Source organism: Tinamus guttatus, unplaced genomic scaffold, assembly GCF_059628265.1.
Source record: "Tinamus guttatus ecotype Peru unplaced genomic scaffold, ASM5962826v1 Tinamus_guttatus_pri_ptg000311l, whole genome shotgun sequence".
Lineage (NCBI taxonomy): Eukaryota > Metazoa > Chordata > Aves > Tinamiformes > Tinamidae > Tinamus > Tinamus guttatus.
Genome location: NW_028288845.1, coordinates 3,532,799 through 3,549,798, shown reverse-complemented (window position 1 = coordinate 3,549,798; position 17,000 = coordinate 3,532,799). Strand labels below are relative to the sequence as shown.

The 17,000-nt window shown below is 41.7% G+C and overlaps 1 protein-coding gene across 1 annotated transcript in view; it reads left to right on the top strand.

Annotated features, from left to right (window-relative positions):
• The first annotated feature begins 6,427 nt into the window (after positions 1-6,427).
• The window catches only part of SLC9A9 (solute carrier family 9 member A9), a 108,819-nt gene continuing 98,246 nt past the window's right edge, over positions 6,428-17,000 (top strand). The window contains exons 1-3 of the mRNA XM_010211800.2: positions 6,428-6,702; positions 12,163-12,365; positions 16,645-16,722. Coding sequence (XP_010210102.2) covers positions 6,528-6,702; positions 12,163-12,365; positions 16,645-16,722 — 456 coding nt within the window. The 5' untranslated portion in view covers positions 6,428-6,527. The remainder of the gene's footprint in view (positions 6,703-12,162; positions 12,366-16,644; positions 16,723-17,000) is intronic.

Below are 17,000 nucleotides of genomic sequence, written 5' to 3'. Positions count from 1 at the left end.
GACCCATAATGAGATTTTTGCCATTCCTTCAGGAACAGGAAGAAGTGACCAAAAGATGCATAAGGTGTCATTATTAGGATACAGCCTACAAAACAACTGCAGGGGGAAGCATCAAATATTGTGCTTTCCACTCTCAATTGGTATTGAATACCTACAACTTCAAAATTATCTCTGGGTACTTTAAATAAAGCAGAAATAGTTCAAAGGAAAAAGTTGACTTAAAGTCATTCTTCAGGGAAGTGGTGGAGTCACCATCCCCGGCAGTGTTCAAGAAACATGTAGCTGAAGCACTTTGGACATGGTTTAACAGGCAGGGTGATGATGGGTTTAGGGTTGGACTTGAAGATCCTGAAGGTCTTTTCCAACCATAATGATTCTATGATTCAGAGCTAATTCCCATAATGTCAGAAAAATTCATGGATGCTTAGGAAGAATGGCAAGGCATCGCCATTTTCAGCTATGATAACCCTTCTGTAATGTGCAGATAGTTCTTTACCCTTGCGACTATTTCCACAAAGCAACACTAGTGAAACATTTCTCCTCAAAGGAAGAGAGAACATCCAAGAATTTTGAACATATTTTAGTTTTACGTTTTTTCTTTAGTAAATTTCTTAAGGGCTACAATATTTTTCATCTGAGCATTGACCATTTCTATAATATTCTGAACCTTTGCAAAAGAGCAAGAATCTGCCTTCACCAGCACCCAAGCTCAGCTGCATTGACCAGGGAAGCAACACTGTTTGCCCCGTGCTGAACATCAGGCCCTTCTGTCACCTACACACAGGGGAATTTAGGAGCAAGCCACAGTCCTGCTGAAGTTAGTGGCAAAACTCCCGCTAACTCCAATTAGAGCAGCATTTGGTTCACAGTCTCATTGCTGAGCAGGACAATTAGAAGATGCTCTTACAAGCTGTTTTGCTGTAAGAGGGCACAAACTATGATGGGGATTTCGCTGAACCCGCAGCCGCCTGGCATTGCCATAGCAACCGAGGCGCTAACGAAGGTGGTCCCCGTCTCAGCATCCTCAGGTGTCACTATAGCAACCAGAGGCTGCAGGGAATGGGGGAAAATCAGAGAGCTGTCAGCCAAAGAAAAGAGGGCTGTGAATAAGAGGGCTGGAACCAAAAGCAACATCAGGATAAAACGTGTCTCGAGTAAAGAGAAATGAGCGTCTGGAATCTGCACGAACAAAGAGCCAAGACAGCCCAGGCCAGCAGCAAGACTGGCCCTCAGAGAGGTGGGGGGATAGGCCTTTCCTTGGGTAAGGGAACCATACAGCATTCCAGACAGATTTTGCCAGGTTTAAAAATAATTACATTTTAGACATAATTCTTTTAAAGAGGTTGGTTACTATGAGAGAGAAGCTTTAGCTGCAGTGAAATTTAAAACCCACTGTAATTTTTCAAGAGCACTTGCTGCACTTCTTGTGTCTATGTTTCTTTACAAACGTGGAAAATGTGGGAAAATGAAATCTGTGCTCTTGGACTGATAACACAGGGCAGTTATATAGCCACAGTAGTTAGCAGATTCTTAGCATTTCTTTACAAGTTTTCAAACAGTGCTCAAGTGGGAGAAAAAAAAAAAAGCTGCTGTTTGGATTGGAGCGAGAGGCAAACAGCGCTGTTTAACAGGGGTCTACATTAGTTAAACATGTTTTCTAGACTCCTGGGTAGGAAGATAGCAGAGCTATCCTCACAAAAGAAGAGTTGGCTTATGTTAACATAAGCACCACACCAAAAATTAAAAATCTGTCATAACTGACAGATCCTCATATTAACCATTTGGGCCAAATTTCATTCCCATTGACCTTGGAGAGGTATGAATTTGAGTGAGACTGAGTTACCTCAAACATGCCTGTTCCCTGACCAAAAATAGTTCAGCTGTACCCGGAAGCTTCCTCTGAGAAAGGCACGGAGCCAGTTATTACTGTATTCCAAGTGAGCTCTTAGCCAGCCTGCTAAGGCACCACAATACATCTCCTGCTTAAACCAGCCCCTCCGTTTCCAATCCGGGATTTCCTTCCGCGTGTGCAGCGCGCCCTCCAGTGGGACCTGCTCCCGGGCCGGGCCCACGCGGGGCCAGCCTGCCTCCGGTACCGGCACCGCTTAAACCACGGTCCTTAGGAGCCTTTTCCTACCCTGCAGTACAATATAATGTTCAAGTGCACAGTGCAATTTGTATCCCGAAACAAAAGTCACCAAATGACAAATTTTTGAACAGTCCAACAGCTTATACTAGAAAAAAATGAAACATACTGTGGTAATATACTTCACAGATGACGTTTCTTTTTTTGATTTAAATGTCAGCTGTGCCCTGGATGTTTGCTGCTGTATGGCACGTGAATTCTACTGCTTTTCTGTGCTTCTGTATTCTCAGCCCAGTCGAATCACTCATGTGATACTGCTGTTCATATGGAAGGGTATCATTAACACCAGCAGCCCATGAGAGCTGGGTGATATTCCAGAACACCTCCTCAAACACAAGAACTTCCCAACATGCAGAAAGGCAAGCAAGTATGGCAGGAGGCCAGTGGGGATGAACAAACAACTCCTCACTGAGCTCAAGTGGAGACATCGAGCACACAGAGGGTGGAAGCTGGAATGGGAACCGAGAACTAATACAGAGACATTGCCTGAACATACAGAATTGCTTCAGAAAGCCAAAACTGAGCTGGGGTTGAAGCAGATGATAAGATAGCTGAAAAAGACTGGACCAGTCTCTCAAGCAATTTGATCAGCAATGCGAAGTCCCACTTTGGCTGCTTACTGTTGGCATCTCTCAGGTATCAAACTGCAGCCAGTTCTGCTTTACATTCTCCCTATAGCCTCAGATAATAAGACAGTTCACTCTCAGCAAGGTTTCGGACAACCCAAATTGCTGGGAAGGGCCGATATCAATGTGCCGAGGGGCAGGGCTGCCGTGCAGAGGGAGAGATTGGCTGACAGGAACTTCAAGTTTAGCAAAGGCAAGTCTGGAATCCTGCACCTAAACAAAGTAATCCCCTACCATAATACAGGGAGGCAGTGACTGGCAAGTCACTTTCCAGAGGACCAGTGTGCTCTGGTGGACAACTCAAACGTGAGGCAGCCTTTGGCCCTTGTGGCAATGAAGGCCCACACAATCTATCACAATCTATCAATGGTAGGAAAGGCAGAGATTGACTTCAGAAGAGACAACAGAATCAATAGCAACTAGGGAATGAACTGATTTCCTGGGAAGACTTCTATAAGCAGCAGCAAACCACATTTCAAAATACACTGAGGCCTGGTAGTTGTGAACTGACATGCCTGGGCCCCAGCTCGCAGCTGCATGTGAGAGCAGGAGCAAGGCAGATCCCCCTGGATGGAATGGATTAGAGAGGGATAACCAGCTGCGATCCCACTAATCCTATTCCAATCTGTCTGGGGCTTTCAGACAAGTGTGCTGTGACAGGACAGTTATTTGTGCACTGGCAACATGGCTGATTTCAGGCTTGTTTTTTAAAAAATGTATTTACAAATACACACACATTTATGTGCAATTTTCTTCAATTTTACTTTTAGTTGTACTTCTCATATTCTTGTAAAATTGCCAGTGTTGCTAAAGCATTGCCTCTCTGCTTGGAATTTCCATCAACTCTAATTACTATAACTAGCTACAATCATATTTTTTAAAACAAACTGCTTTTCTGACTTGTAAATCAATAGAGACATTCTCATCTTGGAGAATACAAGACTCTTCTTGCTTACTTACTGTTCAGTCTCTGCTGCTTGATAGGTTTCTCTAAGACTAGACTTACCCGTCTGCAAAACTAAGAAGGAAAGAAAGGACAAGGCTTTTATGACATGCAAAAAAGAAGCATCTAAAAGGTAAAAATAGAGAGCAGAGAAAAAAAAGGGGGGGGGGCAAGCTACTGCCTCTTGGCCATAGGAAGAAAAATTACGTTAAAAGAAATGAAGCCCATCTTAGCTTATCGTGCTATCACAATCTTAGCTATCATGCTTATCAAAGCACAATATAGAATCACCTGACATGTTAACTTCCAACAGGAAGTTTCAGAGCTGAACTTAGCTTGGCTTTGCCCTTGACCTATTCTTTAATATTTGAAGTATCTTCCTATGAAAGCTTTCTTCCTTTGTAACATTTCAATTAAAGAAAAAATTAACATTTTATTCTGGGCCAGTTTTCTTCTCTCTTGATTCGTCACCTGCTATCAAAATTGTAACCATGAGGTAGCTGCTGCAAGCAATTACATTCCATCAGGCCTCAAAACTGACCAAAATTTGGAGACAAATTCTTCCACTTAGGAAAAAAATGTGAGGAAATGGATGCCACTGAATTGTGGATTCATATAAGATAGGGAAATTCTTGAGCACAGAAAGAATCAAACCATCTGGTCACGCTGCCAGCAAAGTTCAAATGAGAGCGTAATCAAAACACTAGCTTGCACTGCCCTTTTGTGAGCTGAAACCCCGATTCCGAATGTCTGGGGCACCCTTCTGTGTAGCCTATATACGCCAGTATGTCATCAGTTTAAGATGGTCCCATATCAGTTAGTGCCAATATATTTCCCCCAGTAACATATGTGTAAAATATCCACTTGCAAACATTTTGCTTCTTATACTTTCTGATTTATTTTTGTATAAGCAAAATAACATTGAAAGAAAAGTATTCAGTCATATCTAGAGACACTTCAATAAGCTTTTGAGTCCAGACAAGAGGTCAAGCTCAGTCACAGATCACCTGGTCAAAGGAAATATTTGTATATTTTGGCCTATGTGACTCAGTCACTAGAGAAGCACATCCCACGTCTGCTGCATCTTAGCTTCCTACTTGCTAGAACTGCACCAGAGCGTTTTCAGATATTTTGGATGAGCTTATATTGCCTCAGTCTGGCCATTTAAAATATTTTTGGAAGCTTCGCAAGCTCCAAGTGCTTAGTAGCACTAAGTTCACACACTTACCTGGTGAGGGTAGCAAACAGCTGTGTCTTTCACAAAAGAAGAAATATTGTTTCTCATTCCTGTTAAAGGTTAAGTGCACTGAGTTTTAAATTTATTTTATTTTGCTTTTGATAATTAAGGTCACTCCAATGTTGAAGAAAGGTCACTTATTTCCAAATCATAAAAATTATATTTAAATCAAATCTTCAGTTTTATTCTTCTCTTTTAAAAAGTTATAATCCTTAGTCATATTGCTAACATTTTTAAGGATCTTGCAAGAAGTCTGATAAAATTAAGAGGAATGGGAAAACAACAGAAATGCAGGGGAGAAAAAGGAAGAGGAAGCAGTGGAGAGTACAGAGGAAAAACAAATGAGAGAAAGTTCAGTGAACAAGGAAAAAAACATGAGTTCAAAACTGTGATAATACTATTTTACTTCACACAAAGGGAAAGAAAAACTATGATGAAATTAGCTTACGTAGAAGACAATTCCTTGCTTGCTCAGTAGAAATATTTAAAAAACACTGCAGACTGAAGCTTAGGGTAGTCATGCTAAGCTGAGCTACAGCTCTGAAGATACTTGAGAGCAAAGATATCCAGGCATCTATTTCTATTTTATTCACCTTCAAAAAATACCTGACTTGGAATGGATACTGTATTGCTCTGTTTAGCCTAAAATATTTTTTATGAAATAAATTATCTGCAACTTGTGACAATAGATAATTAGAAGATTGCCCTTCTCGCTGAGCAGCAGGAGCAGTTTTTTTCCTGATACTTTGAAGATGAGGGTTTATTTGGATTTCCTCTCTCCGCTACAGCACAAGCCATGGGATAGGGCAGTGACACTTCTGTGACAGTTGCCTATAAAGAAAAAGGCAACTTCTGCCATCATTCTGCTTTAACTGTACTAATGTAAATTAAAATGTCCAAACAGCAGAAAAGTTGAAAAGTGAATTTCACAGCACTGTATTCAGTTTGATTAGGTTATTTTAACCACTTTCAATTCTAGGTAACCAGACCTCTGCTCTCTATTCTCCTGCAAGATCAAGGCAAGTTCAGGGCCAAAATCTTGAAGTCCGTATCCATTGCCCTGGATAGTAGTAACCTTCCTTCTATGCTTCTTATAAAGGTAAGTGGGAAAGTGGATTTTTTTTTTTTTTTTTAAGTTCCCAAATGCAGTGAGTGTCGCTTATGTCATTTTCTCCATATCATTTATGTTTTGGCATCTAAAGCTACCAAGGCCGAAGATGATTTTTGTGTTTCAGATTATGCTGTAAATTACAGGAACAGGCATTCCGAGCCCAGGCTCAGTCTAACATGAGCGGCGGAGCTGGGGGGCCGCGCAGAGCTCTGCGCACAGCTGGAGGAAGCCCAGCCCCGCGATGCGACGGCACCATGAGAAACGAGTCGGGGCGGCTTTAAGAGAGAAACAGGAAGCTGTAACGAGAATCCAGCTGAATTCGGAGCTGGGGCACTTCGCTGTGTGGCTGCAAGCGAAGCAGATGTGAGTTTCTGTAGGGTCTAGGACATTTTTGCAGCAAAGGTGATAACGCTTTCCTTCCTCTGGGAGCCTCTTCTGCATGTATTTTCCATAAAGGATATGAAATGGACAAGTTAAGGAAATATATATCAGTGAAAGATGAAGATCAGTTTTATCACCAGGGAGCTGTGGAGTTGCTGGTCTTTAACTTTCTGCTCATTCTTACAATATTAACTATTTGGTTATTTAAAAACCATCGATTCCGCTTTCTGCATGAAACCGGAGGAGCCATGGTTTACGGTGAGTATAAACTCCAGCACCAGTTTAAATGGGACTAGTTGTATATGTACAGTCGGGCAGTGGATATCAAGTCTGACAAAGGTCAGAAAATCTGCTGAAATGTCTTCGTCCCTTAAATGCAAAATAATAATTCAGGTAGCCATCACTCGGGAAGTAGCTAGAGGTTGACAGGTCAGGGGAGCAAATATCCTATTACCCTCAAGATGTGCCCCTTCTGTTACTGTTTGGGCACGGCACCCCTGAATAACACTTGGTAGTCCTGTTTTCAAATGAAAGAAATGCCCACACTGAAGGAGGCCATGCAATGTGCATATTTTGCTTGCTTTTGTGCAACACTCAAATGTGTTGGACTCGAGCCCTGCAGGTCTACCCGTGTTTCTGATAAAGTTGTGACCATCTCACGATTTGTTTTTTCCCCTCTGTGCCTTTGGATGGCAGCTCTGCAGAATGCCTCTGGCCTCTCTGAATGGTGTCATTGTCCCGCTGCTCCAGCTTGCCTGCCCTGGCCCATCCGCCTCGCAGCTCTGCAACATGATGCATCACTTTCATGTACAACCTTGTGCATTGTCCCCCTGCTAGGAAGTTTCTTGCCAGTTTAATTCAAAGCCCTTATGTGTATAATGATCTGGTCTGGTCTCTTACTCCTGGTTTGTTTTGAGACAAATACATGATTTCCCTTTCTGTTGCCCTAAAACACATCTAGTAGTCACACTGTCAAGACTGCAGAGAAAAACACATCTAAAGCTCAATCGTTTGACATCTGAATTCCGGTCTGTCTGACTCCCGTTCACTCCTTGCACATCACATACAAGAGAGGGGTGGCAACCAAACCAGTTCTCATTCAGGTTGCATATTCTGTTGATTGTCCTGTCACAGCACATGACAAACTCCTGTGGGGGTTCAGTTGCAAACTTGCAGCTCAAAAAGCTGCTTACCCCTGCATTTAGGGCTGGAGGCTTTATTAGCTCTTTTCTCTACCAAGCCCTTTAAGATGATCTCCATTCTGTGGGAGGATGGCATAGGAATACCACAGCCCTCCTAGTATCCCTTTCAAACTACTTAAGTTGTTTAATTTTAATTAAATTTTTACATTTGAGAAACATGGCCTATTTCATCATCTTGGCTCACTTTCTAAGCAACTAAAGCAGCAGCTCCTATATGAAGCCTCTGTCACCTGGGTAGGGAAAGTCAGTGAGATATTTCACTTACCTGTCCTGTATTTTAAGTTGTGAAAAATAATTTATTTGAAAACATGGCCCTTTATTAATTTGCAGTCTGTCACACCTATAAAATACACTTTCGTTGAATCACTTGACACTAGTATATACATATATTACATGATACTTAAATACAGTGTTTTTCCCGTCATGCATCGCCTTGATAGGTATTCAAGGCTTTAGACTGTGCAAGCTGCATAGCATCACTGAGACTACATTAGCTTGTTGCATTTCTATTAGTATTTGCCAAAAGAAAAAAACATGAAATGCCATGCAACATATTCACTGGAATAACCCTGTAAAATATTACAAGATATTTTTCTTTTTTCTAATTACATGGGTAACTTTTAGCAGCTTCCTTCACTACTTTGAAACACTTTCCCTACATACAGCTTAACATTAGCTGAAGATTTAGACAAAAGCCTATAAAAATAAGGGGAGGTGGGATACAACTATAAACAAACAAATCAGTATTTCTTTAGGGTTTAACCATTTTGGGGAACCATCCTGCTTTCTGCCCAGAACAATCTGCAAATCGTGAGGATAACCACCTTATGAGACCCTTTTGATCAGCTAAGAGATGAGTCCTCCAGAAGAACAGAGCTGTTGAATTATTAATACATCCATGAACAAAGGACACATTCCTCATGGTTGTAAACAAACTAATCCATTTAGTCTTGTATTATTTATGGCAGCCTTCAAATAGAGAAAATGCTTATTCATAGGATCTTAAAAGCTTGTGAAAATTTTACCTTTACCCTTAGAAATTTTGGATATGGGTTTGGGTATCTTTAGTGGCATGAAATATTAATAATGAAAAGAAAGTGGAATTTTAGGGGTCCTGACAGCAGTGTCAGATCGAGAGGCAGACATTTCAGGAAAAAATCATCTCAGGAAATACTCATTGCAGTAAGTGCTGACACTGAGCTAATTTCTGTCCTCGCTTACAATGCGGTTAAGCCTGTGTAACTGCTACAACTTATTTTATTTCACTTTGTGCAATTTTTCACTTATCTTCATTGTAATAATTATTTTTATATTGGTTTTGCACAAACTGAAAGCCTCAGCCCAGCCCTTTGAGCTTGCTAGATTTACACATAAATGACTGCACAAGAAGCAGATGCTTCAGGTAGTGGAAGAGCACGGGCACCCCTTGGCAGGTTGTGCCCCATGCTGTGATAGATGGGGCTGTAATCAAGTCTGTATCAAGACTGCATTTAGTGAGAGGTGGAGTGCTGGAAGGCATGGAGAGAGTGACAAACGACAAAGACCAGGAAGAAAGCATAGAAATACAAAAACAGGAAGAGAAGTTTGCACGTTAGTGCCAAGTGCTGAACAGCCTCAAATTGGACACTATGAACATACTGATAAAACTTCTGTTTTGAAGAATAGCAAAAGTGGAAGTTGGTTTTTTCTTTTTTCTTTTTTTCCTGGCACATGAGCTTCATAGCAAAATGCACTGTCAGCTAAAGAGCTTCAGCTGAGAAAGATCCCATATTTAGTTTCTACACTAAGTACAGCTATAGTCACATTAAACACCTTTCAATAGCTGCAAAGAAAAACCATTTGGCTTGTCTCAGAATTAGTTCACAAGAGAACAGAATATTTCAACTCAGACTTTATACTTACACATTTCAAAATAGTTTGAAACTATTTAGATAGTGAAGGGGGAGGGTGTTCAGGCACCCAGCTGAAAAATCAGCTACTCTCAAGCAACGCAAAAGAGCACAGACTTACCTGTCTACAGGGCTAGCTCAGTGAAGCATTGACTGTGAACATCCAAATTTCTAATCCACACAGAATTAGGTATCAGGGCTAGATCCACTGTGCACAATTACACATGATTAAGAGACTAGAGCAAGCCTGCTGGTAGGCAGACTGAAATAATCCTTCCCAAAATAATAGCAAAAAGGAAAAAAAAGGCACAGGCACCAGCACCCACTACTGGAAAGAAAAATCTGTGCTCTTTTTATCTGCTAGGTTAATTAGCAACTTTGGTGGAAGATTATCCTCAGCTTGAACAGATTTCACTGTGATATTGATCCAGGTGGTCAAAGACGCACCTGCCTTCGAAGTGGTGCTTCTAGGGAGAAGTTCATCAAACAGGAAGGAAAACAAAAAGTATGAAGGACATGGTTGGCCTAGATCAGAAATCAGCATTTTATAGTGGGTGGATGAAGAAAGGGATATCATTCTTAAGCCCAATAAAGAGCTTTTTAAGAAATTCTAAAATAGTTTGGAAAATCAAGTAATGCACAAAACTGCATCCGTGGGTGTTTTTACTTACGGAAGGCATTTAACTGCGCACGAGCTAGAAACTTAGTCGTGTTTGGCTCAGGAATTTGGCTGGGGATTTTGTTGTAGGGAGAGCTCACTGCAAAGGACAGAAAAAAAAGTGATAGTAATGAGAAATTTTTCTGTTTCAATCCAGCTTTGAAATAAATGTGCTTTAAAAATGAATTCAATCAACCCTTGGTAATCGTTTTGAAGGAAAATATATTAAAAATGAGGATGCTGGAGTGAAAACGGTTCCAGGACTTGGGCTGCTGGAACCCGAGGCGTGCAGGCTACACTGCGTGCCCACGATAAGCTGCTGCAGCCGCGGTCACCGCGTTCTTCACTGATGTGACGCGTTTTGAAACTGGCTTCTTTTTGCTAACAGTGCATTAGCACGCTGCCTCCTTCCCATGTCAAGTAACTGCTGATCCACTATCATTCCTGACTGATCTTTAGGGATTCTTAACCGCTTAATTCCGTGATACCTTCCATGGTAAAGTCAGGCTTTCTGTGTGTGCCACTGCGACAAAACACAACGAGGTGCTGTTACCTATACTGAAGATGTGTTTTTATGTATTAAGTCCATATAAATTCTGAAAATAATTTAATGTTTACATATTCTGCCATGGAGAAACTGATTGCAAGTAAACTAAAAATTCTTAGTCTTTCGCTTATTAATGCCATTCAAAATAATTATGATTTTTCCTGAATGTTCTTTCTAAATGAAATATAAAGGATGTTTTGGAAAATACGTTACAAAACCATTATTTCACTTGGGAAGGAGAAGCAGTAGGGCAAAAAGTATATTATAGATAGGCCTAGTTATAATTAATTATTTCTGTTAGAATATGATCTGGGCTCCTGAACAATATTGAACAACAAAAAAAACATTTAAAGGAGACAGTGCATTCCATAAATGTTAGTTGAACTAAGATATTAACCATGGTCAGTGCGGCAGAGTTTTGCCCCCATGAATGGAGTGAAACACCAAGAGCTCAGCTGGCTTATATGTGCTTGGGATAGCACTCAGTTATGCACTCATCCTTGAGTATCTACTGAAATTGTGGTCGAGCAACTTGTGGCTGGGGGCTGACCTGCTGGAAAGCCGCTCTGTGGAGAGGGATTGGGGAGTTCTGAGCCAGCAATGTGCCCTTGTAGCCAAGAAGTCCAATAAGATCCTGGCCTGCATCAGGAGTGTGGCCCAGCAGGTCGAGGGAGGGGATCCTGCCCCTCTGCTCTGCTCTGGTGAGGCTGCACCTGGAGTATTGGGGGCAGTTCTGGGCTCCCCAGGACAAGAGGGACGTGGAGCTTCTAGAGTGGGTCCAGTGTAGAGCAACGAAGATGATTAAGGGACTGGAGTGTCTGTCTTATGAGGAAAGACTAAGCGAGCTGGGCCTGTTTAGCCTGGAGAAGATTGAGAGGGGATCAACAAGTACAAATACCTGAGGGGAGAATGTAAAGGGGGGGCAAACTCTTCTTGTTGGTGGCCAGTATTAGGACAAGGAGTAATGGGTACAAATGGAAACACAGGAGCTTTCACCTTCATATGAGGAAGAACTTTACTGTGATGATGACCATATAGGACCCTGTGCCACGTGCTCTAGGTGTCCCTGCTTGAGCAGGGGGGGTTAGACTAAATGATCTCTAGAGGTCCCTTCCTTCCTCAGCCAGCCTGTGATGCTAACTCAGTTAATAACCCCCCAGAATGACTCCAGCAGCTGGATCGCAAAACAGGATTTAAACTGAGCACATGCCAAATCAATATCTGTATTGCAATGAATGTTATTTTGGAAGAATGTTTTATGGTCATCCATAAAATGCTGTGTGAGGTGTGCCGAGAAAGTGGTGTTCTAGCTACAGTAGAACAGAAGAAGGAAAGTTAATTTTTCTCTAGGTCAATAAATTGCAAAGCATCTCTGAATCACTTTGCTTTTGTTTGTGTGTGTGTGTGTGTTTTGCTCTCCAGGACTTGTAATGGGATTAATTATACGATATGCAACAAAACCATCAGATTTTGAAAGTGGAACTGTTTATGAATGTGAAAAGCTGAAGTTTGGGCCATCCACGCTGCTCATTAATATAACTAACCAAGTCTATGAATATCAGTACAAAAGAGAAATCAGCCATCACAACGTCAACAGTCACCAAGGAAATGCAATTCTTCAAAAGGTAAAAGCTATCTTCTTCTGGTTCTAGACCATGTAAGATGTTTCTTTCATTTCGACACTTGAGAGAGAAAAGGAAGTTTCAAGTTAAAATGCAATGCAGAGAGTGAGAGGCTGCTCTGAATTTAGGGTGAGAAAGGTAAGAAAGGAGGGAGAACAGGAAAAGGACGTAAGATGCAGTAGAAGCCTGATCATCACTTGGTTTTGAGGTCTGAATTCAGGCAGCCATACGCTAGAAGCCTAAGTGGCTCGGCTGTCTTGCATGACAGCTCCACTCCCTTAAAACCCAGGTTTCATCCTTGTGCCCACCCCACCAGCACTTCATAAACCTCACTGGAACCCTTCTTGTCCTCTGCCCGAAACGCGACTGCTTTCAGCAGCGTGGCCCAGCACGGGTGACCTCCTGTGCACAGCGGGTAACTGCAGACCCCGAATGGGCAATATATGTTGTACGAGCTTGCAAACAAGTGAACTTCTATGGATGGGTATTACAGGGATCTCTTGCGTTCCTGCATCCGTGCAGTAGCTGGCATTTCCCTGGTAGTCTGCAGACAGTCATACGGCAATTCTGGCAGGGCGCAAAAGGGAAGTGTGGGAGGAAGCTGAGAGTCCCTTACAAGGTCATGGCCTTTATTCTGTTTTCTACTGTGTAACAATTAAATATTTATCTCACTGGTATTATCCCAATGACTTGCACTGCTCATGTTTTGTATGATATTCCTCTCCTAAAGTGTGCTAGATGTGTGCGTGAACACACACACGTGCCTCTCCACCCACCCTGTCTGCGACCAAAGTTCCCACCGAGAGCCCGGCCAGCTGAAGAGGCTGGAGCTGCTGCTGCTCTGGAGGCAGCGTGGGCAAATCACACCCAGGCTCAACACGTTTCCCTCATCGATCACGGAAAATGCGTAGAGAAAAATGTTGTCAGTGTTAAACAGTTCTACTTGAAGAGATATATTGTTACATTACCAAGAGAAATCGTTACGATCATACACCTATGCAACCTCTGCTTCCTGTAATGTGAACCTCCTAAAAAAATGACAAATTAAAAAAATCATGATAGCAGAGGGACTTTTTAAAAACAGATTTTATGCTCAAAGGCATCAAATATTCACCTGAAGATTCTAAACCCCTCAGAAATTATCTTCATTCTTTTACAATATTGAAATATATCGCTTTGCTTTTTCCCAAGTATTCTCAATACATAGTATTATACTGTTATCATTAGAAATGTTTAAGCCTGGCTTATAAAGCACGCTGGGGAGCTCGAGTACCTACAGGTCGGTGGCAGCAGCACTTAAGCATCGGTCCAATCGCCGGCTGCTGCAGAGCGGCGCAGCCGGAGAGCGCTGGGTGCCCTGGGCAGGTTTGCTGAGTCCTCATCCTGCTTCCCGTAAGTCGGTTGCGAGAGATTTGTCTCAGTCAAAGCACGTGTGGGCTTCCAAACGATATGTACTAATCCCTTACATCTGAACATCTTCGCCAAAGCAGATATACGGGAGCTGGCTCGTATCCTAAGAAAGTAGGAGCACAGAAATTTCCGTTGCCCTTAAAGGGCTTTGCCTGGTCTTCTTTTCACAGCCTTACTTTGCTGCAAGGCGGTTAAAAGCCTCCGCTGTGCAGTTACTACTGTGGATGTCTCCAGATTAAGAGAGAAGGCTCAGCCTATGATTATTTTCACACCTTTTCCCCTTAAAAGGCTCTGGGAAATGCCCTCTTGGAAAAAAAGAGGGGCAGGAGGGGAGGAAGAGAGGGAAGAATTCACCAGTACTGAAGGGACAAAAACACTGGCGGGCAGCCTTCCTGCCTGGCACAGAAAGTAGAAAACGGGATTGCACCATGCTCTGGTTGCTTGTACAACTGCAATTCCCTCTTGACTTCAGTGTAAAAGTTTACTATGTGGATTTGTCAGAAACAACAGTCTGTGCCATGACTTACAAATATGCATCCTTTACAGGGCAGTTTATCATAAAAGGACATACAGGCAGGGCTTCTGATGCTGAGGGAAAAAAATAAAGCTATCTTATTTGCTGAATTGATTTCAAAATTAACATTTGAGACTCTTACTTTGTAAGTGAAACAAAAATTTATTTTCCATAATTTTGTCAGCATAGCTAAAGTTGCTAACACATTTTCCAGCTAGTTCTTTCAAAGTAAGCAGAATGAAAAAAAAAAAAAGCTTAGCCCTCACTTCCTGTTTATCAAATCAAGTTATACATTAGCAAGAAGACAGCAGTAATTTTATTGATGTATCTTATTCTTTTGAAATTAAATAATTCATCCAGTATACTCTAGCCTTAAAATGGGACTTTATCCAAACAAAGGACCTGCCAGCCACTGTGCTAATTATGTCGTGTTGCTTTTAAAGATCTTGATATAACATATCCCAATGTCAGAACAGCAAAATACACAGACTTATTAAAATGTTTTTCCCCTGCAACGTTGTGGTTTTAAACAGGATTCGGTGTTACTGAACATTACCTGGAATGAAGCACGTGGCTGAATGTCCTCACTGCTCCCCCTACCTCAAGTAGGCGGCAAAGAGGAGCCACATGAGAGCAAGAGCAGGGGAATGGCTTTTCCCCTGCCTAGTGCCACGTGCATTCCAGCATTATTTAAGAGATTTAACAACAATGCATCTGTGTGAAGTATATAAAATACAGGGTTAGCTGATGATTGCGTTTTATTTGAACTCCAGGCGCATAACCGGTTTCACCACAGCTCCCTACTTGCAATGGCAGGTGGAGAGCAGAATCACGTATGGTGACTGAAATGGTTAACATATTCTGTTGTATTTTGGTCTTTTTCTTACATCCCTAGATCCATTTAAGGGAATGTTCTGCTAGTGTAAAGTTGGTTTGTCCAGCTTTTATGCCAACCATTTATCCCCTTTTATGCCAGGAACACACTGGAACACGTAGGAGAGGAGTCAGCTGCTCTCTGACCATGGAGCCAAGTTGTTCTCCATCAGTTTCTTGCTGAAGGACAGTCCCAGTTAGGTCCTCTCAGGTTTCCGTGCTCGGTGATATTCTGTGGTTTTGCTAACACGGAAAGTTAATAAGCTGCTCTCTCGGTCTAGATGGCTGTCACCACAAAGATGTTTCAGTTTCATTGCTGTGACAGTACAACCTGCAATGTCAGCACAGATAGAAATAGAAAAAACAACATATAAGATAATATTGCTAAAGCAAGTTGCTAATAATTAGGTACAATCCAAAACCCCTTAAAATGAATAACCTCTTCTAAAAGGAGTGTCAAAACCTTTAAATCTGAAAGAAAAGGCTTCATGCCATTTGTAAGCTTCAAGTTTCATCAGGCAGCGCTTTTGCAGGAAAGGGCTGATTGTGCCTTGCCAAACTCACATTTCCTCAGCCAGGAGAAACAGCCGGTTCCTGTGGAGAGCCTAGAATTTACTTTGCTGCAGCCAGCCCAAACTGATGGACTGGACAGATTATGTTTTACTAGATATGTTGAGAGGGAAAAGAAGCTACAGAAGCAGTCAGTGGATTGAGTGACTTCATGACGACGGTGTTGGCAGTTGTGCAAAGCTGATAACATCTTGATGTAACGAATCACATTGCATATTCTTGTGTTACCTAACCACAGGCATTTTCCTTGCCTGCTAAAAACATGAGGTGAAATGTACCACTTTTAGGTTAACTTGTCATAAAGGAATGAAGGTGGTCTAGGTGTGCACACTTTTCACGTGCAGTAGCACAAGAAAGTATATATTGCCAGTTGGTAACCTTCATTAAGCAACATTAGTAGGCTCTATCTGAACATAACAGATATGGTTTGAGAGAAACATTCATTTGGATTTTTGGTAGTGCAGTTATTTTCTGTCACTGACATTCTGTGTGCAGGAAACTGAGGCACAAGCTTGCACCTTTCTTGAGACTGAACAGGGAGCCTGTGCCTGAATCACAGCTCTCAGGTTGGATGGTCTGAAGTACCATCAGGTTGGATGGTAGTTACTGCCAGCTGTAACATCACTTGTGGTGTTCCAGGTAGACCAGTGCATGGCTGATTTCCTTCTAGTTCATATTTTAAACACTTAAGTAGTATTATATGTATACATATATATAAATATGCAGTAAGAAAACACACACTCGTACTTTTACATGAATAACTCCAAATAACATTCTGAGCTCCAGACATTCATATGTGACTTATTAAAGCTGACACTGAGATAAATCCTAATAAAAATGTACAATAAAAACCTACTACATTAAATGCAATGCTGGTTTATTTCCCCTTATAGTTTCCTTTTCTCTTTCTGACAGATGACATTTGATCCTTCGATCTTCTTCAACATTCTGCTGCCACCCATTATATTTCATGCTGGATATAGTTTAAAAAAGGTATGTGCTTCTTTCTTATGTTACAAAAGTAGGTGGACGTGATTACTACATTTGTGGATCCAACAAGCTAATGACAGAGAAAAATAGTCAGTTAACAATTACATTGCATGGCAGTAACCTGAATGGGGGAACATGGAAAACAAGTAGACTTAATTTTTTGCTCCCCTTTGTCTTGATTGTGCCGTTTGAGCATATTACAGTGGTGAGAAAAGGCCACGTTGAATCTGGGGACACTGCAGGTAGGCAGTAGCTCATCAGACTTTTATATGATCATGGAC